The sequence below is a fragment of the Desmodus rotundus genome, chromosome 9 (assembly GCF_022682495.2).
Source record: "Desmodus rotundus isolate HL8 chromosome 9, HLdesRot8A.1, whole genome shotgun sequence".
Classification (NCBI taxonomy): domain Eukaryota; kingdom Metazoa; phylum Chordata; class Mammalia; order Chiroptera; family Phyllostomidae; genus Desmodus; species Desmodus rotundus.
Genome location: NC_071395.1, coordinates 52,799,839 through 52,825,845, shown reverse-complemented (window position 1 = coordinate 52,825,845; position 26,007 = coordinate 52,799,839). Strand labels below are relative to the sequence as shown.

Below are 26,007 nucleotides of genomic sequence, written 5' to 3'. Positions count from 1 at the left end.
GGGTGGACTAAGCCTGGTGATGAAGGGCGGAATGGCACCATTTCCTGGCTGAGTTCCTGGAAAGGTCTGGGACTCAGGGATGTGGCAAAGTGAATGGGCACATGCTGAAGCCAGAGTTGTATTTTATGGTAGTTTGAATATAATTCAAGGCTTGCTCTTGGAAATTTGTAAGTTGTATTTAGTTGACTGAAGGTGGGGCATTATAGGCTAGAGGGGGTGTTGTTTTTATGTCCACCCGAGATCACTTTAAATGTTCCGTTGACCTGCGACATTGTCTGTTTGTCCCTCCAGATTACTGTAGCATCTATATTTGACAGTCTGAACAAAACAGAATAAATGAACCTATAAAAAAAATCTCGTACAAGTGCGCTCCATGTGGATTTTTGTTGAGGGGAGCTTGGAAGTTTGAGATTCATGGGACAAAAGGAAAGAAAAGAGGAGGACTCTCCTCTCCCATCTCCCCCTTTTCTGCCCGTCAGGGTTGCTTTGAAACACATTCCTGCTCTCTCCCGCTCACCAAGCCCACCCCCAGCCACCCATCTTCCATCCTGCAATCTCCCCTCTGCACTGAAAGCTGCCCCCTTTGTGTGCGTCTCCTCCACCACAGCTTTCACCAGGCTCTGTAAGCCGTCAGCCTCTTATCTGCATCGTTCAGGCCCATCACTCCAGTCACCTCTTAATGTTCACAAGTTCCCCAAATGGGAAGTAATTGACCTCTAAACAAAACAAAAAAGCTCTCAGAGAGATAGCAGAGGTTCCTTTTGGGACTGTCCCAGGGCTAGGGGTCTCACCTAGGCCAGGTGGATAAGTCAATAAAATTGCAGACTTCCTGGCTCCCTGTCCTTCCTTTCCCCCCTCCCAGCCCCTTCAGGCCAGCCTCACCCCATACCATCTGCAAATCAGGCAGAGCAGGAGCGGAATTCTAGATTTCAGAGTTGCCAGAGATTTCTGGTAATTTTTTGGTGATTTTCTGGTGACTTTTTGTAATTTTATCATCATAATGATATAACTTTGGGGAGGGGGGACATGCTTAAATCTTTTAAAATTACATTTGAAAAACATTTACAATCCTGAGTTTATACCTGCTCTTTAGTATATTAGCCCACTAATTTGCCTTTTTTCTTTTTGACAAAACAATGGAACTCCCAGGTAGTAAAGCTATGCCTCCCCCTCCCCATCACCTTCCCCTAAACAGGCCTCTTCAAAGAGATGGCAGGCAGTGAAGGAACACCAAGCCAGGAGCTGCTGGACCTCACCTCATCCAGGTTCCACTAGTGACTCACTGTATGACCTTGAGAAAGCCTTGTAACCTCTCTGGGCTGCAGTTCCTGATTTATAAAATTGAAGGGGTGGAGCTCTCATCTATTATTCTAATTTGGGGTGGCTCCTTGTTGATTTCAGATGCCTTTATCTTTTAAAAAGCAGTAGCATAGATTATACATCCACAAGACTACATTAAACATAGGCACAGTTTAAAGAATGATGGTAAAGTGAACACAGCTGTAACCTCCTCTCAAGGCAAGAAACGGGGTGCCAGCTCTCCAGCAGCCCTTTCCCCATGCCCTTCCCAGAAGGCAAACTCCTTTTCCTTCCTCTCCCCAAAAAGATACCAGCTATTCTGACTTCTGAAATAATAATTTATAGGCTTCTCTTTATGGATTTACCCTTATAGACACAGTCCCTAACAATATGGTTTAATTTTGCCTGGTTGCAAGTGTTACATATCCATGACTTGCTTCTTTTATTCGGCCTTGTGAGATTGCCCCATGTGTTTGTGTGGAGCTTTAGTTTGCCCCTTTTCATCGCTGCACTGTACCCCACTGAAAGCGTGTGCCTCGGTGTCTGCATTAACTGAAAACGCCGGTAGTTTCCAGTAGGGACTATAACACAGAATGCTGCTAGCTTTACCTTTCCCACAGGGACAGCTGTGTTCTTGAGCTGGAGTGTGTGTGTCCTGGCCTCCCTGAACTGACTTGCAGGGCGAGGCTCCAGCCTCTGACAGGTTTCTGTCTCTACGGCAAGCAGACTTAGCCTGGCACAGCCTTTTAACTTCTACCTGGTTTCACTGCATTCTCACCACCTCCATCTGAGGCAGAGTCTCTTACGATCCCCATCCTCAGCAGGGTCCAAGGGCCAGAACTGGGACAGGACCCCAGACCCTTTGCTTCTCAGGCCATGGGTCGCTTTCACTGAACACTCAACAGCAAGTTCAAGACCTCACATAAACCGGGTGAGCCTTGAGAGACACCATGTTCTTTATTACCCAAGGGGAAGATGCCTGAGAGGGGTGGAAACTTTCTGGAAACCACCCGGAGGGGACGCATAGGAACCAGGATGCCAGAGAGGCTGGCTGGAGGCTGGGAGAGATACAACAGTACCTTCAGGAATTGGGGGCAAACAGAGTATTTGATGACCCCGGCTTTTACATCCCTCTTGCCCACTTGAGTCTATATTTTCCTCTGTACTTTGAACCCCCGGACACCCTGACTGATGCACACTTTCAGCGGGCCCACTCTTGAGAGTGGGGAGGATTCAGCCCTGAGCTGTTTGTCCTCAGCAGTTCACCTCCCCCAACCGCAGGGAGAGCTTCGTGGGAAGTCTCTCTGCTTCCTCCCTGACTCTGTTTAGACTCCAGCCAGTCCCCCCACCCCTAAGCCCAAGAGCAAGCTGTGGTCTTAGTGACACAGTCCAGATTCCACTCTAAGAAAAGCAGATATGTGCAGCAGCCTGGCAGCAAGCCTCAGAGCGCTTTCTAAGGAAGTCCCTGATGGGGCCTTCCTTATAAGCCTGTCTCAGTCAAATCCAGTTTCTTCCCATCCGTGCCTCCCTCTTCCTCCTATCACTGGCCCAGCTTGATTGCCTGCAACCCTAGGGCCCAGGCAACTGGAATCCAAAGTTAGGACTTGAGTGGGCCAAAGGGGAGTATTCCCTTTGATGGCTCCCATCTCTGGGCTCCCCAGTGCCTCCCCTGGACATTCTCTATGGCTTAGGTCCCCCCAGTACCTGCTCCTGGACCAGCTTGGATATCCCTATCACATTGCATTTACTCTCCATTCCTGTTGCCCTTTCTTAACATTCAGCCTCATGTCTGTCTCAGACCCCAGTGCATTCCCAACACACCCTGTTCCTGTCATGGAGCGGGGGGGGGGGTCAACACCATGTGTTGATTGGTTGAATGAGTGAGTGGTCGCTGTCTGGCTTCCTTGCATGGAAGGAAACTACAAAGTCTGCATTAAAGACCCACTGGCTCCCACCTGGCTTCTTGGTGGTCAGAACCCTCTGGACAAAAAGTCCTCTTACATGTGGATAGGGATCTGGCTTCTGGCAGGGGTCCCCTGAGCCTGATAATCAGGACCCCAAGAATTTCTGTCACCCAGCAGTTATGGGCATGGAGTTCTTCCAGTCATTCTCCCGTGGGTCAACTTAACTTTAGTTAGCAAGTATTGAGGAGCAGTGCATTGATCATTGTGGGGAATGTAAAACCAGTATTATTTTTTAAAATATTTATGGTATCAGAAAGACACAAGCATTCGTAAGACAAAGTCCTTGTCCTCAAGAAGTTTGTAAAACCATGGGTACAGCAAGCTCCTACACCACCAAAAATGCTATAGGAGAAACTATAAAAGGTGCAGCAAACATAAAAATCACTCCTTCAGTTCACTGAGCATCTACACTCACGGTTTCTACCCAGAAGATGCTTTTAAAGTAGAGACATGTGGCAGAGATCTCTAGCTATCATCCAATATCCACCTCCCCCTTTCTTCTTTAGTAACAGAATCCCAGAGTTTTAGTTAAGCATACAGCCTTCCAGTGAAAGATTGTATTTCCCAGACTCCTTTGCAGCTTAGGGGTAGCCAAGTAAGTTCTGGCTAAAGGGATGTAACCAGGAGTGCTGCGTGTGTAATTCAGGACCTAGCCTTAAATTGTAGCAACCTTCTCTCCACTTGCCTTCTCTTTCCACTACTTACTGGCTGGAATACAACCGAAATGGTGGGAGCAGTAGCAGCTATCTTAGAAGAAAGCAACAAGATGGAAGAAACCTAGGTCCCCAGCACTGTAAAATCACCTTATCAGCTCTGCTCTGCTTACACACAACTAGCATATGAGAGAAAAATAAATGTTTGTCTTGTTTAAGCCACTGTTAGTTTGGCCTTTGTTGTGGCAGCTGAACATATTATCAACTAACAGAAGACACAGGCAGGCAGTTAGAAGATCAGCTGATGCAAATACAATAGATGACTAAAAGGAGAAATAAATCAGGCCAAAGTGATCTGGAAAAGCACCATCAAACAGAAGGGACTTGAGACAAACCCCCAGAAGTGTGAATGGATTTCGATGGGTGGAGGGGAAGGCTGGGGGCCAAATAGGGATGTAGTCCAAAGTGTGTGGGGACCAAGGACTCTGTGAGGTTACACTGAAGGCAGCAGTCTCGATGTGTCCACAGTCCCAGTGTTCCACTCGTCTGCCTTCTTCCCAGCTGATGTCACCTGCTCTGAGGCTAAATTATCATTTCTATGCAAGCAACTCTGAAATCCCACACCTACAGCTCCAGCTCCATCCTCTACCCTGAATTCCCGATCGAATCTGAACTGCCTGCCCCTTCCTGGATCTACTTGCATATTACCCAGATAGACAAGTCGATCTAAAACTGAGCCCATCTCTCTCTACCTCCCTCCTGCCAAACCTGCTCCACTTTCCACATCCCCTCTCCTGCACACCCTGCTCCCTTGAGCAGAAAAACAGGTTATTCTAACACCATGGATTAACCTGTTTTTGAACCTCACCTAAATGGAATCCTATGGAGTACACGTAGTCTTTTGCCTGGTTTCCTTCACTCAGTATTATGTTTGTGAGACACACTCGTGTCGCGCGGTAGCTGCAGCTTGTTCGTTCCTCTTGCTGTTCAGCTTTCTGTGGCATGAATGTACCCCAGGGGATTTGCCTTCTCAGCTCTGGGTGGACATTTGGGCTGCTTCCGCTCAGAGGCTGTTGCAATGATTGCTGTCCTTAACATTCTTGCACACGTCTTTCTTTCGGTGACTTGAGCAGATTCCAGAAGTGGAAATTCAGGTCATGAAGTATGCATATGGCTTGCTTTAGTAGATCCCAAGTGGTTGTGTTCATCTCCATTTCCACCAAGAGTGTTTGGAAGTTCAGGGTCCTCCATCTTCTCACTGCCCCTTGTCAATTTCTTTTTTTACCCCTCCCTTCTTCCGCTTCCTTGTCCAGAGCACAGCAATGCAGGCAGGTAGGAAGCACTCTGTGAAAGTTAATATAATGGCTTAGTTGAGTAGGACCATTGGAGGAGCAATGCGGGACAAGTTTGAAGAGAGGACTAGTCAGAGGGTAGAGAAACACAATGTGTGTTTATGAAACTCACGTTCAGCGCTTGGTGCTTGACTTGCAGTATATCATTGAGTCACCATAATCTCTTTCTAAATTCCAGGGTCGAAGGAGTCCAACAAGCTCCAAATAGGAAACTGAGGCTAAAAGTGATTTTAAAAAGTATCCAAAATCACTGCCACTACAAACAGAGGTAGAGCCCTGACTGGCATGGCTCAGCAGGTTGGGCATCATCCCACAAAGTGAAGAGTCCTTAGTTCAATCCCTGGTCAGGGCACATGCCTGGGTTATGGATTTGATCCCTGGTCAGGACATGTGCGGAAGGTAACTAATGGATGTTTTTCTCTCACACATCGCTGTTTCTCTCCTTCTATTTCTCCCTCTCTTCCCCTTCTCTAAAATAAATAAATAAAATCTTTAACAAAAAAACAGGTAGAATTGAGCCTCCAAATTTCATTGACTTTCCATTATATCCTGTTTTTCATTTCACACGTACTATAGGCTGCTGCTCCGTACTGTGATTTAACCACCTACACACAGTGATGTCTGCTCATGACTGAGCATCCAACGCGTGCCCTCTGGCTGACTGTGCTACCTTTCTGGTCCAGACATTTCTATCCCAACCTCAGAGACGGTGGTCCCAGGGGAAAGGTGTGGCCCAACAAGCACCCTCAGATGTTTGAGAAGTCTGCAATTGCAGAGATTCCTGTGGGGCCTGCTGTCTGCCCGGGGACACCTGCATTCAGAGTCAGTCCTTCAGACACAGCACATGAAAGCATTGCCTGGAACCCCAGAACACTTGCATGGGAGACCAAGGCACCGAAGGTGTAGCCACAGCCATTTCTCACAGAAGTTCAACTGCCAACCAGGGGACACCATTGCCTCCAGTTTCCCACAATGGGGAAAAGGAGAATTCCCCAAATTCCTTGGGACTCCACCCACAGCTCTTGCTTTAGGCTTTGAGCAATATTTCAGAGTTCTTTTTCAGGTCAGGTCCTTTGTCTTCCAGTTTGGATACTGACAACTGGACATAGACAGAGGGAGACAGTGAATCGGTCGATTAAGACCTCCCTAGACACCAGGGAGGTTGGCCATGGTTTCTGTATGACAAATATGAATGGTGACACTGGTGATGCTGGCGGCCACAAGATGCAAGGGGTGCTTTCCAGCACACCATGGCCTGCATGAATGCTGTCTCATTTATTGCCATATGTGAGAGGTTTATTTTCACACAGCTGAAGAAATGAGGGAAAATGAGGGCCCTACCCAAGGTCACACAGCTTGTAAGTCAGGGTCTAGATAGAAGCCCACTGACCCTGTTTACAAATCCTCCATCCTGGTTTGAACTTGTGTGTCTAAACTTTAACTGGGTGTAGAAGACCAACTCTGGAGGGCTGGTAAAGCAACATGGCTAGCGAATTAGCTGCCACCTGGCCCTCCCTTACACCTGCTGTCCTGGCTCTTGCTCAAACACCCTGAAGGAAAAGGGATCTAAGCTGATTGGTTCCTTAACATGGAACTGTTCTGGATGAAGAGCAGAGGTTCTGAATGGGTCCTGAGTTGAGGACTGCTTTGAGAACTGACACTGCCAAATCTGCTGGGCTCTGGGTTAGTCCTGCCACCAATCAGCTCCGCAATGGAAGGCGAGTTGCTTCCTCTCTCCTGGCTTCACCTTCCCCTTGGGTAAAATGGGGTTAGTTAAAGCACTGCTTAACTGTGACTCTCTGGAGTGTGAGTGACAGGAAGCCAATTCACCCCAGCATCAGCAAAAATCTTCAAGGCCCACGTAGCAGCTGCATGGCAGAAAAGCTGAGGTGAAGCTGAGTGAAACTGGGGCTCACCCTGCATCCCTCCACCGCCTCTCAGCTGCACTCCTCCCTGCACAGTCAGTGTCACCGTCTCACTGTCTCGGGCTGGCTGAAGCCACATCCACAGCCACCCAGAATCAGGTGCTTCCCACTTCAGAACCAAAGAGGAGAGACCAGTTGGATGTCAGCTCCTCCTCCTGGTAGGTATAGTGAGTACCACGTGAGATGGCAAGGAGGAATGTTCTTTGGAAGAGTCAACCTCGGCTGTCAAATACCTCCTCCTTGAGGGTTATCCTGCCCCTGTGGGATTCCCATGCTGGGAAGCCTCACATGCATGTCTCAGGAGGTTCTGAGAAGAGCAGGACTTCTGGGACAGTGTTTGTACTCTCTCAGCCTCAGCCGCTCTGTGAGAAGGGTGCCTCGATGTGTCCAACATGCCATAAACTTAAGTGACCCAGACTGATCCTCCTTCTGTCTCTGGGGGTCATGTTATCATCTCTGAGGCAACAAATGGAAAACAGGGGCATCTGAGACAGCCCTTCAGCAGAAGGCCCACCACTAGTGCCACCTTCATGTTGTGTGGCCTGTCTTGGAGAGGTAGAAATTGTCTCTCTGATTTGTGTCCCTGTGGACTGTGGGACTTTGGCCGTTCTCTGATGCAATCCCATCAAATCTGGCCCTTTAACAGTAGCATCTCTTAACCTAGAGGTGAAGAAATGAGGCACTGCCACTCTCGGGTTTCTGCACCTCCTGCCTGATAGAGTAACTTTCCTCCCAACCCACAGAGCAGCGCCAAGCTCGGGCGCACCTGTAGGCTTGCTCCCAGGCTGCAAGCAGTTAGCAACTGGCAACACAGAGGGGCATAAGAGAAGAAGTTACCTGGCTCCACCCAGGAAGATGAAAATTGTCAGAGACTGATGTGCACGAACAGCAGGACATAACTATGGGTTTCAGCATGCACACTGTCCCTGGGGCAGCTGGCGACACCCTGATGCCATCCACACAGGCCTCTAAGCCAGCAGCTGTCCTCTGCCGACTGCCCTAGCCTTGTTTTGACCTGCCTACCCTTCTGTGTACAAGTGGTAGGCAGGGAGAATACACCCCAGGACTCCCTTGGGCTCCAAGCCATTCACAGGCAGCTCTGCTCCTGGGATGCCTGCTTCTCTTTCCCTTCAGCACCTCCCAGCAGCTCAGCCCCAACAGTGAAGGCATGGAGTCCCAGCCTGTGGGACCACCGTGTATCCGGAAGTAGTAAATCCAGAATTCATCTAATAATGCTATCCAAGCAGAAGTTGACTTCACACACATTCCCTCTTGCTCCTCCAGCATCTCGCAGCTTCAAGGTCAGCAGTGGAAGTGTTTACAAAATGTGGCAAGGGTGCACTGGCCAGACGCCTGGCCTGCAGCCTCCTTGCTCTGTCCTGGTGGGGAAAGTGACATGACCCACTGGAGCATCAGGGACAATATTGGCCGCAGCTCTCCTCGGTTTTGACACTGATACTTCACATTTACAGACCCATTCAATTCACAGGACATTTCTTCCCAGTGATCAGCTGTTGTTGCTGCCTCTTATCAGAGGAGGTAACTTAGGCCAGGCACCTTGAAAGTGGCAGAACTGGGATTTAAACTTGGCCTCTTGGAGCCCAAAGCCCACGCTGTAGCCCCCTGCCAGCTTTTCCTTTGCACCATCTGCTGTACAGACACTCCTCCTCTTGCCTCACTCTGGCAGCCCTGCATGACCTCAGAACTAGCCTCCTGATCCCCTGTGTGCAGTCTGTCATCATTTCTACCAGCGCTGTTTTCTAAACACAAATTTGACCATATTACTTCTCTCTGCTCCAAACCCTCCAGAGCCTCCAGGTGGCCTGCTGTGTATAAACTCTCAATGTGGCTGTCAAGGCTGCTTCCCTTCCTCTTCCTGGAGAGGGAAGGGCCCCTCAGAAGGCCTGCCTCCTCCATGAAGCCTTCCATCCTGAATTAATCAGTGTTTGAAAGTGAGTTGAAGAGATCCCTTATCTAGTGATTTACAAACCAGGTTCTGAAACACGAAATAACACTGGGGTAAATAAATAAATGTTGAGTGTGTGTGCAGGGGCAGGGTCTCTAGCTCCACCCAGGGAGATGGAAATCGCCATCCTTTCCTCTGCTCAGCAACTGCAGATCTGTGTTCACCCATCATGTATTTGCTGTCCTCGTAAAATCTCATCTGCAAAGGGCCCTGCTGCTAACACACTAATGTATAATTATGCATTATATTAACATAACAATAATAGTGTAATCCAGTCCACTCTTCTAATTTTACAGGCAGAAATTTCTACAGCACTTGTTGTCCGCTGCGATTTGACATCTACGGCTCATGACCCTCTGCAAGGTTAATTGCCTTTTCCTGGAGATGCCTGTCTCCTCAACGAGGGTATAAACTCCTCATGAGCCAGGACCAGGTCTTGTACTTGGACATCCCCAGGGATTAACAAGGTTAAGAAACGTTTATTTGTTGTGATTATTTATTGTCTGCTGAAGATATTTCCCTAAAGATATAGAGACGTGCAGATACAACAAAAGCCCCACCCCAGTCCCTCCAGACTCCTCCCAAGATAACTGTTCCCCAAGAGAGTGAAGAGCATTTCTCCGCATTTTGTATCCCACACATGTGTGCATTCAAGCACACATGAATGCATGCTTATGCTACGTGATCTACGTTCCTGCCCTCTCATGGGGAAGCCCAGAGACACGTGAGAGAGGGAGGCTGCCTTTTAGCGTGCACTTTATTTCCCAGTTGGACTCAGAGTTCTGTGCAGGCAGGCAGACTGCATGTTCTGTCACCCCCTAAACATACTTCTCCTCCCAATGTACGTCACATGCTGACTCCAGGGACAATTTCTGCTCATGCCTTGAGGATGTGGTGTTGTCTCCTCTGTGGGGACCCTGGCAGAAGTGACACAGGCAAAAAGCAGCATCACCTACCTGTTGAACAATCCGAATCTGGGCCAGCCCACTTGGTGTGCATCTTGGTTTTGTCACTTTTAGCTGAGTGGTTGCAGCAAAGTTAGGCAATCTGTGCCTCAGCTTCTTTTTCTGTAAAGTGGGGTACAGTTGTATCTAGTTATAAAGTTCTTACGAGGACTGAGTTACTATAAGAAAAGTACTATAAACAATGCATTTTAGGTGTTTGGTGTCAGTGACCGTGGTTTTGGTGTCAAGTTACTCTGTGTTGCTGACATTCACTGGTTTAGACAGACCTGTATCATGGAGTCCCCATGAAATGCTAGGTCACGCTGAGAGGGCTGGGTGTTAAATGCACCAGCTTCCCCCCAGGCACTGAGCCTTCACTGGATGGGGTCACTAAGTCTGTCCATCAAGACCAGGTATCTTGAGACTTCCAGCCAAGATGGAGGCGTAGGTAGATACACTTTGGCTCCTCACACAACCAAAAGAAGGATAACAACCAATTTAAAAACAAAAAACAACCAGAACTGCCAGAAAATCAAACTGTACAGAAGTCTGACAACCAAGGAGTTAAAGAAGAAACATTCATCCAGACCAGTAGGAGGGGAGGAGACAGGCAATCTGGGCACAGAGAACACAGAGCAAGGCAGCAGCTGGCACACTAGGGATCCGTTTGCATGCGGATAAGCTGGAAGGAATAACTGGGGAATGAGACAGACTGCCCAACCCAGGGTTCCAGCCGGAAAAACTAAAACCTCAAAACCTCTAGCTGTAAAAATCTGTGGGGGATGTGGTGACGGGAGAAACTCCCAGTCTCACAGAAGAGTCCATTGGAGGGGCCCACACGATCCTAGAACATACACAAACCTACCCACCTGGAAATCAGCACCAGGGAAGCACCTGAAGGGGCACAATCTGCTTGCGGGAAGCAGGGAAAGTGATTAAAAATGGTCTGAGAGCTGAGCAAGCAGCATTGTTCCCTCTCTGACCCCTCCCCAACATACAGCACATCAATGCAGCAACATGGGTTGCCCCACCCTGGCAAATATCTAAGGCTCTGCCCCTTACAACATAACAAGTGTGAAGACAAAGAAATATGGCCCAAATGAAAGGACAGATCAAAACTCCAGAAGAAGAACTAAGCAATGAGGAGATAGACAATCTGTCTGATGAAGAGTTCAAAACACTGGTAATCAGGGTGCTCACAGAAATGATTGAATATGGTCACAAAATAAAGGAAGAAGTGAAGGTGAAATAAAGAAAGATATACAGGGAAGCAACAGTAAAGGGAAGAAAACCGGGACTCAAATCAACAATTTGGAACAAAAGGAAGAAATAAACATTCAAACGGAACAGAATGAAGAAACAAGAATTCAAAAAAATGAGAAGAGGCTTAGGAACCTCTGGGACAACTTTAAACATGCCAACATCTGAATCATAGGGGTGCCAGAAGGAGAAGAAGAAGAACAAGGAATTCAAAACTTATTTGAACAAATAATGAAGGAGAACTTCCCCAATCTGGCAAAGGAAATAGACATGCAAGTCCAGGAAGCTCAGAGAGTCCCAAAGAAGTTGGATCCAAGGAGGAACACACCAAGGCACATCATAATTACATTACCCAAGATTAAAGATAAGGAGGGAATCTTAAAAGCAGCAAGAGAAAAGGAAACAGTTACCTACAAAGGAGTTCCCATAAGACTATCAGCTGATTTCTCAAAAGAAACCTTGCAGGCAAGAAAGGGCTGGCAAGAAGTACTCCAAGTCATGAAAGGCAAGGACCTACATCCAAGATTACTCTAACCAGCAAAGCTATCATTTAGAATGGAAGGGAAGATAAAGTGCTTCCCAGATAAGGTCAAGTTAAAGGATTCATCACCATCCCTTATTACATGAAAAGTTAAAGGGACTTATCTAAGAAAAAGAAGGTCAAAACCATGAACAGTAAAATGACAACAAACTCACAACTACCAACAACTGAACCTAAAAAAACAAAAACAAAAACAAACTAAGCAAACAACTAGGACAGGAACAGAATCACAGAAATGGAGATCACGTGGAGGATTATCAGTGGGGAGCCGGAGGGGAGAGAATGGGGGGAAAGGTACAGGGAATAAGAAGCATAATTGGTAGGTACAAAATAGACAGAGGGAGGTTAAGAGTAGTATAGGAAATGGGGAAGCCAAAGAACTTACATGTACAACCCATGGACATGAACTAAGGGTAGGGAATGCTGGAGGGAATGGGTACAGAGGGGGATAAAGGGAAGAAAATATGGGACAATTGTAATAGCATAATCAATAAAAGATATTTAAAAAAAGAAAAAAGAAAAGACCAGTTATCTCACCAGGCCTCCTTTCTGTTCTTGGAGTCCCCATCCTCAGCCACCCTTTCCACACTTTCTCTCCTGCTCATGACTCAGGTGGCACCAGATGGCTCTGTCCCTGTGTGAGGGAGATGGTCATCAGAAATGTGCAGGGTCCCCCTTGTGCTTGGTAGACCTGGTGTCAGGGGCCTGGAACAGAGCTCGGTGTGAGAGGCCAGGGCCCACCCCCAGCCCTGCTGTTAGACCACCTGGTCAGGCTCAACTCCCCCTGCCACCCTCACCCCCGCCCTCCCCAGCCTCCTCCTGTAGGGGTCAGCTGTCCCAGTCTCCAGGGAAGAAGCCGTGTCATGCTCAATCAGACCTGTCAGTTTTTCTACCCGCCACTCAGCTCCCTGCTGGTTTTTCAAAGGCCTGAACATGCCCATGGTCATGTCACAGAAACAACATGCTCACAATGAGGGCTTCGGCTGTGCCTGCAACATTTTTTTTTAAATACATTTATTTTTTTAAGTAAATTATAGCAATTACCTCTGCACTTTTAGACTGTTTAAAACATTTTATTAAAAAATCACATGTTTTAGGAGATAGAAATAAAACCACCCTACAAATTGAGAGACATGGGTTAAAGTTCTGACTTAGTCACAAAGGTGTTGCCTTAGATGGGTCATTTAGATTCTCTGAACCTCAGTTTCCCCACTTCTAAAACATTGGTTAAGGTCTCGTAACATCCAACACTGAATTTTACGTGGCAACGCCATAGCACATCCTGGTTCTGGCCACTTCCCTCTCTCCGGCAGGCCTGTCCCCATGCTTTCCAGATTACGCTCCCCTCTCCCCTCTCCCCTCCCTGCAGAGCCCCATCGGGGGATGGATCTGGGTAAATACGTGAACAGGATGAAAGGCCTTGCTGATGCTCAAAGCATTTCAGAACTCAGGGCCTTGCGGGGTGGTCCGGCAGGATCTGCACTTCCTTCCCCCTGCCTGGGCGGCTGGCCCTGTCTTTCCAGGCCAGGACTGTGAAAACACCAGCAAGCCTTGCCTGCCTCACCCCCCACAGGGGAAGGACTTGCCTCAGGCCAAATAGGACCCCTGGACCAGGGGCTCATTCCTTTCCCCGTGGTCTGTGGCTGTGTCGTCCCAAATAATTTTCAGGAAAGGTCTGCGCGCATTAGTTGTGGAAGAAACAACTGCCCTGTCCCAGGTCTCCGGGCCAGAAGCCACATCATGCTTGTCGGGCTCGTGAGTGTTTCTACCTGCCACTCAGTTCCCTGCTGGTTCCGAAAGGAGGCTGTTCTGTGAAAAGGTTTTTTAAAAGGCCTGAACCTGTCCATTGACATGTGACAGAAACAGAACACTGGCAAGGGGACAGTTTTCCTTGTGAGACAGTTTCTCTGGGTCCCCAAGCCCTGTCTGTCACGGGGGTCACTGGACTCTGCAGAGCCACAAAGAGGCTGAGCCCCCAGCAGCTCACCCACACAGACGGGCACCCACTCTTCCCCAGAAACTCTACCCTTTCTCAGATGATCAGCCGCCCTGGGGGCTATCATTTTGGGGCACCATTTACGGCAGCCCACTCAGTTCTGTGGGGAACGCTGAGATCTGGAGGGAGCGGGAAAGAATAGGTCTCAAATTGCCTGGCAGCCGAGGGATGTGGGAAGGTCAGAGCCTCCTTCTCTAGACAAACAACCCCCAGTGTGTCTCCCCGGTGGCCTCTGTTAAGCTGTTGAGCAGGCCAGGCGCAGACGACCGTGGCCACCCAGTTAGTGGGCAGGGAAATCCCTGTGGGTGCAGCCCCACAGCCTCAGCTCTCCAGAGACACGCGACTGTGCAGGGGCCACGGGGAGGTGACCAGGGTCACTGACACAAAATACTCTCACGTTGTTCCTATCACCCAAGTCTTCCCTGATGGCTCTTCTTGGCTGACAAGCACACAAGAGGGGCATAATGAGGGTGAGCTGGTATCTGCTGGTCCAGTTTCCCAAACCCTCACCCCCTTGGCTACATAGGAAGGCCTGCAGGGAGAACTGGCATAAACAGCTACGGAGTTTAGAGGAACAGACCTGTTCCTTTTCTTTTTTTTTTTTTTTAAAGAAAGATTTTATTTATTTATTTTTAGAGAGGGGAAAGGAAGGAGAAAGGGAGGGAGAGAAACATCGAGGACCTGGGCCACAACCCAGGCATGTGCCCTGAAGGGGAATAGAACTGGCAACCTTTTGGTCCGCAGGTCGGATGGAACAGACCTTCTGAAAGGTGTCAGGATAGAGGGAGAGAGGACTTTCGGCAGGTATAGGGCTTGATACATGAATGATTTCAGAGTGAAATAAAGGGCACAGGCACACACCCTGACTAGTGTGCCTCAGTGGCTTGGGTGTCAACCCACAAAGCGAAAGGTCACCAGTTTGATTTCAAGTCAGGGTTAGGGCACATGCCTGGGTTTCGGGTTCAGTCCCCGGCCAGGCTACATATGACGATGTTTCTCTCTCACACCAACATTACTCTCCTCCCTTCCCCTCTCTCTAAAATTAAATAAATAAAATCTTTAAAAAAAGGAGGGGTGGCAGGTAGAGGCACATACAAGTCTGGAATCCCTCAAAGAAAAAATGGAGTCTATCGCCTGGGTCTGTAGTAGCCTCCATCCCTCCTTCAGGCCTCTGCTCAGAGCCCTCAGCTCCTCACCGCTCAGAAGGGGCTGGGGGTCCTCGGACCAGCAGCAGTGGTGGCACCTGGGATTTGTTGGGAGGCAGGCTCTTCAGGGCCCATCCAGGCCTACTGAGGCAGAACCTGCATTTTAACAAGGTCCCTGGGTAATTTGTCTGCACCTCTGAGCCTGAGGATCACGGTCCTAGCCACCCAGGCTGCTGTCCCCACCCCACCACCCCCAGACTAGTTTTCCTGGACTCTGCGGGGGGTGGGGGGGACCTCACCCTCCTCTCTCATGTCACGTCTGTCATACCCTGTGGCTCTGCACTCTGCCAACCACCAGCTGGAAATCAAAAGTCTGCCTAGTTCATGCTATTGGTACCTGAAGGTAACTTAGTGTGTCACCAAACACACAGAGCATTGTCACACTAACACAAGGCAATAATCTTAACCCAAATGCCACCTGGGAAAATGTAGGGCACTGAGTGATGTTGGTGGGGAGCCAGTACTTTGAGCTACTCCAGGGCAGGTGCCTGTGATCCAGGCTGAGTCTGTGGAGGATGGTTTGATTGTCCCTCTTTTCACAGGCTCAGCCTATCATGCTCCCGCGGGAGAGGAAAGAGAAGCAAGGAGGCAGGGCAGGCTGAGTAAGGCACCTGTAAGAGGTGACGGGACGGCCCGAGGTGTCTTCTGCACCCCAGTTGTGTACCCGGTGAGCAGGTGGCCAGCTCTGGAACCAGGACAGCCTGGGTCAGAGGTGAGAACCTGGGCCTGGTACCTTCAGGCTCTGGGCTTCTGTCTCCTCATCTGTAAAAAAATGATCCCCAGTGGGTCACAGTGCAGACTAGCACCTACACTGAGCCAGCCCCAAGGGTACATTCGTTTGTCAGTTTTCTCTCCCCCTTCTTGGTGGGTCAGTTCAGGGTACAAAAGGTGTTGGTTTGACATACTTATATATTGAAAAATGATCTCCCAAAGCGTTAGCTCACACTGCCATCATGTCACATAATTACCCCTTCTTCTTCTGTGGTACTGCATCCATTTTGCATGAGAAAACTGAGGCAGGCTCAGAAAGGTTAAGTAACTTGCCCAAAGTCCCACTACTCTATTAGCCACTTGTCTCCTTCCAAAAAAAAAAAAGCAGCAAACCTTTCCCTTGGCTGTTCTGGGGTTTTAAGACACCCTGAACTCCATGAAGCCGTTTCCAAAAATTCCTTTCTCCACATGGGCTAAACAGTCTTCAGTTTTACTGCAGGAGAGGACATGAGGATAGGGAACAAACAAACCCTTTCTAATGAGATAGGGACCTCGAATTTGAATGACCCAGGCCAGCCTGGAAAGGTAACGAAGGGACAAGTATGGACTCCAACATCACTGAACTTCTGAGAGCTGAGGATGATTTTCTCCCATCCCACACTCCCACCCAGGAAGCCGTGTCGGGGGGGGCTGGCACTGTGCCAAGGTGGCCTGTTTTAGAGTGAGGTTGATAGGAGTCTCCTCCTGAGCAAATCAGGGTGTCCACTCTCACAGAAGCCCATCCACATCCATTAGGACTGGGAATTGGAACAGGGGGCCCAGGCCTGGGGAGGTCTCAAGGGGAAAAGAAAGAAGGCCACACCCCAACCAGCTCCTTTGTCTGCCCCATGAGCAGGGAGCCTCTAGAGAGCTAACTCCATACACCTGGGCGTGTGCCTGAGCAGCTGGGCCACCAACTGAGTTAGACCCGGGGGTTATCCCTCAACCTCTCCTGCCTGCATCTGGACGTCCTTAACTGGGGCTGCTACCTTCTCGGCAGTTTTGTAAACCTTGTTGGCCGAAGGCTTATAGCCCTTTCTATAGTGATGGTGGTGGTGGTGGTCAACTCCTCTTTTTTCTCTACTTTTCTTTTGGTCTTTCTGAATTAGCAAAGCTGACGCCAAGCACTTTCCTGGAAGACGCACGTCCCAACGCATTTATGTAAAGCCCAAACCTGGTGTGGCAACCCCCAGCAGGCCTTGAAGTTGTTTCAAGGCCTGTATATCTTAAAAGAAATATGTGTGCTGTGAAAATGATGTAGCTCCATGAGCATTTTGTATGAGTCGTGTTTTTTATTTTCTGTATTTTACGATACCTGGATGTCTTGGGGCCTGCCAGACTCAGCTGATCCCTAGAAATAGCAAACAACGTGGCTAAAAGCAAGCCTTTGCTATGCAAACCAATGAGTCCTGAATCCACACTCCCACCCCTCTCCTTTCTCTAGCTCTCACCCACCCGGCCAATAGCCTGCTGCCCCAGATCACCCAGGGCCAGGTACCAGATAACTAGAGAGCACCCCAGAGCCCAGAGCCTGCTGACATCCAAACTCTCCAACTGCAGCCTGCGTATCCTGGCCCATTCCTCCCCACAAAAGCCACAGTGAGGCCTGTGCCAGTGCTCACTCCTCCCCCTTTCTCCTCCCCGCCCTGGGGCTGCCCCGTGTGACCCCACATAGTGTGTTATGACACCTGTTTCTAGAAACCCGTGAGTATAAACACATCTTCCTTCACGACAGTCATTGCTGTGTCTGCACGTGTTACCATGACTGCTTAAAACAAACCCCAGGTATATTTTGGAACGTGCTTGTATAGGACATTCTATAAATGCACCCCCACTTCCCACACTGGAGGGTGGCACTGGAGGCAGGGCGGGTGGGTAGGTGGCACCAGGGACATGTTTCGGCTACAAGTTTATGGGACTTCATTTCTAGTTATGGTTCTGTAGTCTCTGTAAATCTCAGGTTCTTTGCCAGAAAAACAAGAAATTTTATTAGATGATCCCAAAGTCCCTTGTAGTTCTAAATGTCTTTGGATCTAGGTGGCTTTTAAAATATGTAATGGAGCCCTGGCTGGTGTGGCTCAGAGGATTGAGTGACGACGGCCTGCAAATCAAAAGGTAACCAGTTCAATTTCCTGTGAGGGCACTTGCCTGGACCCGCCCAGTTGGGGGCATGCAAGAAGAAACTGGTCGATGTATCTCTCACACATCAATGTTTCTCTCCCTCTCTTTCTCTCTCCCTCCCCCCTCTCTAAAAATAAATAAATAAAATCTTCTAAAAAAATGTAATGGGGTAATATGCTCATATACATGCTGATAATATAATATGAAGTTGAAAGGAAAACAGGATACAAAATTACACTTATCCTACTGGAAGAAAATATACAAACAAGAAGCTTAATGAAGGGATGAGATTATGGGTCAAAATATATATTTTTTAAAGAGACCAAAGTTCATGTCAGGGCAGAGCTGGGAGTCCTTCTCTCATTTCTGCACCTTTTATAAATGCCCTGTATGAGTTTCTAGGGGCCAGAGTCCAAAACAGTGGCTAAAGTCAAGGTGCCAACAAAGCTGCATTCCTTCTAGAGGCTCTAGAGGAGAATCCATTTCTTGCCTCTTCCAGCTTCTAGAGGCCACAGCATCCCTCAACTCCCACCCTGATCCCCCTGCCACTTCTAATGCCAGCAAAGGCCGGTGTGTCTCTCCGACCTCCCATCACCCTAACCTCACCTCAGTGTTTCATCTCCCCTGATTCAACTCTCTGCTGCCTCTTTGACATGCAAGGATGTGCTGATTATATCAGCCCCACCTGGATAATCCAGAATGACCTTCTCATCTCAAGGTCAGTTGATTAGCAACTTTAATTTCATCTGCAACTTGCTTTTTGGCAGAGCACAATCACAAATTACAGGGATTGGGGAGGGGATAGCCATGGGGGGAGGAGCAATATTCTTCTCTGGAATTCTATTCCATCTAAAGAGGTCCCCCCACAGCCCCTTCTGTGTCTTCTTGATTGCCCTTGGTCATTTCTCCCAGTCGAAGCTGCATGGCATAGGGAAGACACAGCATAGAGAAGAACACAGACCTTATTCTGGGGTCGGCCTTGATCCTGTGCTCCCTTATGAATAAATAATACTGCCAGCCAGTGAGATGCCTCATGGTACCTGAAGCTGGACAGCCAGCCAGCAGACATTTATTGAGCACCTTCCAGGTGCCAAAAACTATGCCAGGTATTAGGGATGATATAAATATGAGGACGATACAATCCTGCTCAGAGAGCCCACAGTCTAAGGAAGAAGAAGACCCATCCACAGAAACAGCCAAATACACAGCACAAAAGGAAAGACGTGTGAAGGCAAGTCCTGTGGGCGCATCCGCATTCTGAAGGCACATTTGAGATCTGCAGAAGTGGCGGTGGGAGAGGGGAGCCCAAGCTCAGTTCCAGATCTAAATGTTTTGTTTTTTTAATATAAACTAGTACAAGGAAATGCCCCTTGTCCTGCCTTTTTCCTGTCCTACTTCCAATCTGCTATTTCCATCTCACTGAACAGCAGCAACTGCTCCACTGAGGTTTAGAAATCCTTCCAGATATATTCTATATGTTAAAATGCTCAAATGTAATATATTATACCGATAACTTGGAACTGTTTTTTTACACAATAGGTTCATTCTGTAACTTTTCTTTTTGCAACTCAAATCAGTCTCTGACCAAATTGAGGATATTTTCACAAGTCAATACAATGTGTGTCTATCTGTTTCTAAGGTAAATCCCTAAGCATGGAATATTTGTGTCAAAGAATACGCTCGGTTTTAATTTGGGCAGATTTTGCCATCTTTCAAAATAAGAAGCTGATTTACTCTCCCTTCAAATTGGTGTGGGAACGAACGCCCATTCCTCCACCAACCACCAGCACTGGTATTACCCATCTTTTGGGCCCCTGCCAATCTGATAGGTGGGAAAAGGGTATCTCAGTATGGCTTCCATCTGCATTTCTCTAATCATGAGTGTGATTAAACTCTTTTTTCCGTGTGCCTGTTTATGTTTTAAATTTGGGGCCATCTGGGATTTATTTTGTGACAAGAATAGAACTTTATTTTTTTCAAATGGCAGTACTAATTATTAAATAACTCACATTTCCCCCACTGGTCTGAAATGCCACCTAGCTCGAAATCTTAAAAATAAAAAGAGGTCACCTCAACATAAACCGCACACCATATGCAAATATTAATTTGAAATAAGTCATGGATTTGAAGGTAAAATATAAAACTTTTAGACGATGACACAGGAGAGCATCTTCAGTACCTACAGATAAGCAAGAGTTTCTTGGACAAGACACCAAGAGCAAAATCTGTAAAATAAAAAATATACAAATTGGACTTTACCAAAATTTTAAACTTTTGTATTGTGAAATATCCTGTTAAAAGATTTTTTTTAAAAAGACAAGATACAGACTAGGAAAAAATATTTACATACCACATATTCAACAAAGGTTTACACATAGAATATACAAAGAACTATTAAAACTCAACAGCAAAAATCCAAAAAAAATTAATTATAACCTGGGCAAAGAGTTGAGCAGATATTTCACCATTAAGTCGACATGGATGGCAAAGCAACACATGAAAAGATACTCAACATCACTAGCCATTTAATGTACTGATGTCAATTTCCTGGTATTATATTGTAGTGCAGTTATATAATGTCATTATTGGGGTAAGCTGAGGGTACTAATTTTGCACATTTCTGTGAATATATAACTATTTCAAAAGAAAATGTTTAACATTTTTTGAAATGAAAAAACGAGAAAAGAAAATCATCTTTACCAAAGACCATCCCATTGCACAAGCTGCTTTATCCACAATAACCTACTTCCTGTCTAGCCTCCCCGCACAACCTAACTATCCTTCTAAAAAGTTTACAGTCCAGTGGAAGTTTTCTTAGCCCAGGACTACAGAAAAGTTGTATAAGCAAAAATAGTTCAAAAGATCACCTGCATACCATATTCACCAACTGTTAATATTTTAACCCATTCGCTTTATCATGTGAGATGGATGCATGGGTATCATTGTTTCTGAACCATCTGAGGGTAAGTTAAATACATCGTGGGACTAGTCCCTGCATACTTTAGTGTTTATTTTCTAAGAATATTCGTTTATACAGTGACAGTAGTGATATCAACTTCAGTAAATTTAACATTGATGCAATACTTTAACCCATCATTGCTATTGCACTTTTTATCAGTGGCCCCAATAATGTCCATTACAGAGTCCAGCCTGGGGTCAGGAACTGCACTTCGTTGTCACTCCTCTTCGAGAACCTTAGTAGATTCAGCTTTGCTACCAACTTCCCCTTGTCACGGGGCCCAGAATTCCCACCTGTAAACCGAAATGGTGGTAGGTGCCCCACCTATCTTTTGTGAGTGAAGATGCTTTAACAATCTATTGCATAAGAACTAAGTGGAGTATTTGTCCCCAGAAGAGTCTAAACATTCTGCTGTGGGTTGAGGCAGAGGAGACCTGCTTTGGTTTTCGCTGTCAGCCTGGGACAACGACGTAATAGCGGAGGAGGCCAGCCTGGGAAGAGAAGGAATTTGGGAAGGAACCTCCTAGTGCAGAGGGATCCCCGACTGTGCGAAGGCCTCCCCTTTTCCGCCCCCTCACCTGGAGCACTGGGCGGCCAATCGGCGGCGCGATCGAGGTCTCCGCGGCCAATGGGAAGTCGGCGCGGCGCGCGCCCCCAGGGCTATAAGCGCGCGCGGGCGGCGGAAAGTGAAAGTGGGGCGGCGGCCGCAGGCACAGCAGCTGGTCTGCGTCCTGGGTGCAGCCGAACCATCAGGATGCTCAGGGCTCCGGAGCCGCGGCTCGGGCAGGCGGGGGCGGTCACCCAGGCCAAGCCGCTCACCTCTTTCCTCATCCAGGACATCCTGCGAGACAGCAGCGAGCGGCGCGGCAGCCCCACGGGCAGTCCGCAGCCCCGGCCCCCGCACCAGCGGGCCACGGGGCGACACCCAGAGTCGGAGCCGCAGGGGAGAAGAGAGGACGCTGGAGCTCTGGAGGATGATCCGAGCCCTCAGCTCGGCGCGGCGCCCCGGGAGGCCGAGTCACCGGCGGAGACGGAGCCAGGTAAACCCGCGAGGCCTGGGAGGCCGGGCTGGCCCGGGTTGGGTCCCGAAGAGGTCGAACCTCCTGCAGGCTGCGCGGGCGTGAGGGCGGGCCCAAGTCGCACCTCCCGGAGCTCTGGCTGCAGGGATGAGGGGCCCGCGGGGACAGGCGGAGGGACCGCACTGCCTCCCGCCACGGACGCGCCTCTGATGTTAACCCTGAGCCCCAGTGCCCAGGTGGCGCAGGCTGTAGACTCGCCCGTCTGGTGCTCCGTGCTCCGTCGGCTACTAGCTTCTCGGGCTCAAAACCCAGAGGGCACGCAGCGACACTATCCCCAGAGTCGGTGGAACCCCGGCTCTGGCACCCAGCCACCCCGCGACTTTTGATCGGTGCCAGCCCCACCTTACCTCTTCGCAGCTACAATAACTGATGTATAACAACTAATTGATAATCTCTTACGTGAATACGTTAGGATTTGCCCGGCAAAGACCCCCTTTGGTTCCCAATCACAGGAGCAGTAAAACAACAAAGTTGGGAGTTCCCGCTGGTCTTCAGGACATATAACACCGTTGGGACATTTAAAGTAGACATTTATTTCCTTTCCCATCTTTCCGTATGAGGCATCCTAACGGCTCGTTTAGGAAAAAAGTTGGTTTGGTGTGGGGGGGGGGGGGGCGGCGGATCAAAGCCAGAGAAGGTGCTTGGGTAGCCCTCACAGCCTCTCCTGTCACACAAGCCCGCTCTTGCCGCCCGGATGTTCACACCAAACGCCCTTGGGTTCTTCACGGGGCACTTTATTTCTTGGTGTCTTCCCTGCCTCCTTTCTTCCACCCCTCCTCAGTACACATACCCAGAGCCCCTGCTTCATACTACTAAACGACATAGCAGGAAGTTCCTCCGCTAACTGCCTGTTACTTTGGGTTCTTGATGGCTATTAGAAAACTAACACATAGTACAATTATGCACTCACTCCCCACTTCGGAGAGCTGCTTAGTCATGCGAAAAAAGTGAGATGTATCCAAGATGACAGTGCGCTGTTTGTTCACTCACTGAAGAGATAAGGGCGGACTGAATTCTGTCCTGTTCCCCGCTAACATGTAACTTTTTCCTTCCCGCCCCTTCTTCCCCCTCTTGTTTCCAGATAGGCACTTGGAGACTTACCTGTTGGACTGTGAAAACACTTCAGCCACCTCCCCGAGCTTGCCCCAAGCTCCCAAGCAGCCGCAGAAGCGCTCCCGCGCCGCCTTCTCCCACACTCAGGTCGTCGAGTTAGAGAGGAAGTTCAGCCACCAGAAGTACCTGTCAGCCCCTGAAAGGGCTCACTTGGCCAAGAACCTCAAGCTTACCGAGACCCAGGTGAAAATATGGTTCCAGAACAGACGCTATAAGACCAAGCGAAAGCAGCTCACCTCAGACCTGGGCAGCCTGGAGAAGCATGCCTCCTTGCCAGCGCTGAAAGAGGAGGGCTTCTCCCGGGGCCCGTTCCTCTCCTTGTACCACAGTTATCCTCACTACCCCTACCTGTACTGCTGGGGAAGCTGGCACCCAGCTTTCTGGTAGCTGCCAGCTCAGACAACAGCCACCCATGTGTGATCCGAAACTGCCTTTCCCAGGCGGTCTTTCCACAAGGCCCGAGAGGCCAGGGCCAGGTAGGGTTGGGGAGCAAGAGACATGCAGACCAAAATTGCTGGAGGTTTGCATGGAAATTCCAGAGTCTTCACTGGTAGGCCAGGGGAAGATCTGGACCAGTGAATAATTTAGTATCCAAACAGTTCCCCAACATGTGACGTAAGTCGTTTTTGCTTTTAGAGACCTGTTTGAAGTGGAGAAGGGTAAGGTCAAGTGGTTTCCAGCACTTGACTATGATTTTGTACGAGCGGTCCACAGCACTTCTGAGGATGTCGTTCCTGTAATTTCGTTCTCTGACATAACCAAACAATGACTCCGAAAGATCAAACCTGAGAAAAGACAGCCAAGATAAGGATGTCACCTAGTGAATTAGACTTAAGTTCAAAAGCCTCGTTGGCTTTGGAATATGACCAAAGTTTGTCTTTGTCCCTGTGGGAGAGGGAAGTAGAGGATATCGCTGAGAAACCGGTCACCCTCAGCGCACTTTGGCTTGGGCTAAGGAGATGGGTAGAAGGACGTGAAAATATAAGCTGCTTCTTATTCCTTTTTCAAGAGTATGCCAACTCAAGTATCTGCAGTATGGCCCAAGTAGACCAAGAAGTACTCACTGTGGGTTTTTTTTTTTTAAGACAAGCGGTATAAACAGAACACTACTGTGAGAAGTGGGCTTAGGCCAGATGAGTCTCCATATGTCCAAGACAGAAGCCAAAGGAGAAGTCTCCACACTGCTGCTGGGGACACTACAATTTTATTAGCAAAAGGTATTTTCAAACAAACAAACAAAAAACCTCTTCTGGGTCTTTTGCCCTGGGCCTGAGAATTTAGAATGAAAAGGCCCCTGGAGTTCTCAGGCCATACAATGCATACTACATCGTGACAGATCACACAGTTCTCTACCCGCCTGCCTTATATTTTTGTTCCTTTTCCACAGCAATCACCCACAGAATGAATGGCTTCTTTTCAGTCCAGACTTTTAATCTGGCTGCACCTAACATATGTCTTCCTTATTTAGCCTGAGATCTGGTCTATTTTTCCCCCCAAACTTTATCTTTCCTGGGTTAAAAAAGGGCGGGGGGGAGGCCAGATTCTGAATTGGCCAAAAGACATGCATTTTTTCGTATCTAACAATTCTTACTTTTTTTCTTTTAAAAATACACAGCATTAAATCCCAAGTCCTATTTAAAGATTTGACAGCTCCAGAAGGTCACTGCTGCTTTTATAGGACTTTCTGGTGGCTGTTGTTACAGTTCAAAGTCTGACAATTCTTTGGGATCCCTGCAGGCAGAGGAGGTAGGAGGAGTGGCTTTCACACACAAGGGGAAACAGTGCGAACGCAGGGTCAGTACCGGTGCCGTTGAGCTGTTCGGTGGAAATTGAGGGCTCAGGGACAGGTGGGGAAGAAAAGGCAGCCTGGGCATTAGAGAGCCTGGCCCTTGATCAAGCCAACGGGGCCAGAACACTTTGTAGGAAGAAGCTAAGAAAAAAGAAACAGTTTTCGAAACACAACATTATTGTGACTTCCATTAAAAAAACAAACAAAATCTGTGCAAATGCTTTGGGAACTGAGTTTAATGCCTATTAGAAAAAATGGGTCCTCAAAATGAGACACCTTGTGACTTCAGAGAGAAGGAGAAGAGAGCAAAGGAGACATGTGTCCACTGTTCTGTTTTCACCCTGTTGTCTCAGGTGATCTGGGAGAGGGAGACAGCAGAATGAGGAAAGCCGGCTATGAATGAGGTGCACTGAGGCCTGGAAATTTCTTCATCCCACCACTTAATTCTCTTTAGTGAGAAACCGTTCAATCTCCTCCTATTAAAAGGGCCAATTTACTGTTGGTGGCAAAACCACCAAAGTTGATGGAAAGCTGATCCATTTCACCCCACTCTCTATCATTCGGGCTCCACGTTGCAATACTGTAAAATGCCCCATGCTGCTGACAGTTCTCAGGAGTGCAGAAGGCAGCACAGCCCAAATCTCTTTCTTCTGTTCACGTGTCCAGTGAGACAGTGTTCAGTGCTTATTCTCTGCTCAGTACCCATTCTCTCCCCACCTTCTAAATTTAATTCTTACAACCTGCAATTCTGCAAGTATTAAACATTTTACTGTGCTATGTATTGTGTTGCAAAAAAAAATAAAAGTTTTTGTTTAAAATTACTTGGTTTGTGTATCCATCTTGCCTTTCCCCCATTGGAACTAGTCACTCATCCGTCTGAACTGGCAGAACGACATTGGAAGAGGTGGTGTGCCGGTGTCCGAGGGAGAGCTGGAAAGCACCCCAGACCGCGCCACCCCCAGCCTGTTTTCTATCCTGTTTAATAAGTTAGTTGGGGTTCTCTACCTGTGTAACAAACTCTGCTTCAATCTATAGCATATCAAGGCCTGTGACTTGAAGTTTAATAAACTACCCCGACCAAACTTTATTTT

The 26,007-nt window shown here is 48.3% G+C and overlaps 1 protein-coding gene across 1 annotated transcript; it reads left to right on the top strand.

Annotated features, from left to right (window-relative positions):
- Positions 1-21,637: 21,637 nt before the first annotated feature.
- On the top strand, positions 21,638-25,737 carry NKX3-1 (NK3 homeobox 1). Its single transcript, XM_045195889.2, has 2 exons — positions 21,638-21,975; positions 23,096-25,737. Exons 1-2 carry the CDS (start codon positions 21,690-21,692, stop codon positions 23,512-23,514), a joined length of 705 nt encoding a protein of 234 aa, XP_045051824.2. The 5' UTR covers positions 21,638-21,689; the 3' UTR covers positions 23,515-25,737.
- The last annotated feature ends 270 nt before the right edge of the window (positions 25,738-26,007 follow it).

Excerpts from the sequence above, each read along its gene's own strand:
- NKX3-1 (XM_045195889.2), top strand. The coding sequence starts at position 21,690 with ATGCTCAGGGCTCCGGAGCCGCGGCTCGGGCAGGCGGGGGCGGTCACC. Across the intron at positions 21,976-23,095 it reads ACCGGCGGAGACGGAGCCAG|ATAGGCACTTGGAGACTTAC; the intron begins GTAAACCCGCGA and ends TCTTGTTTCCAG.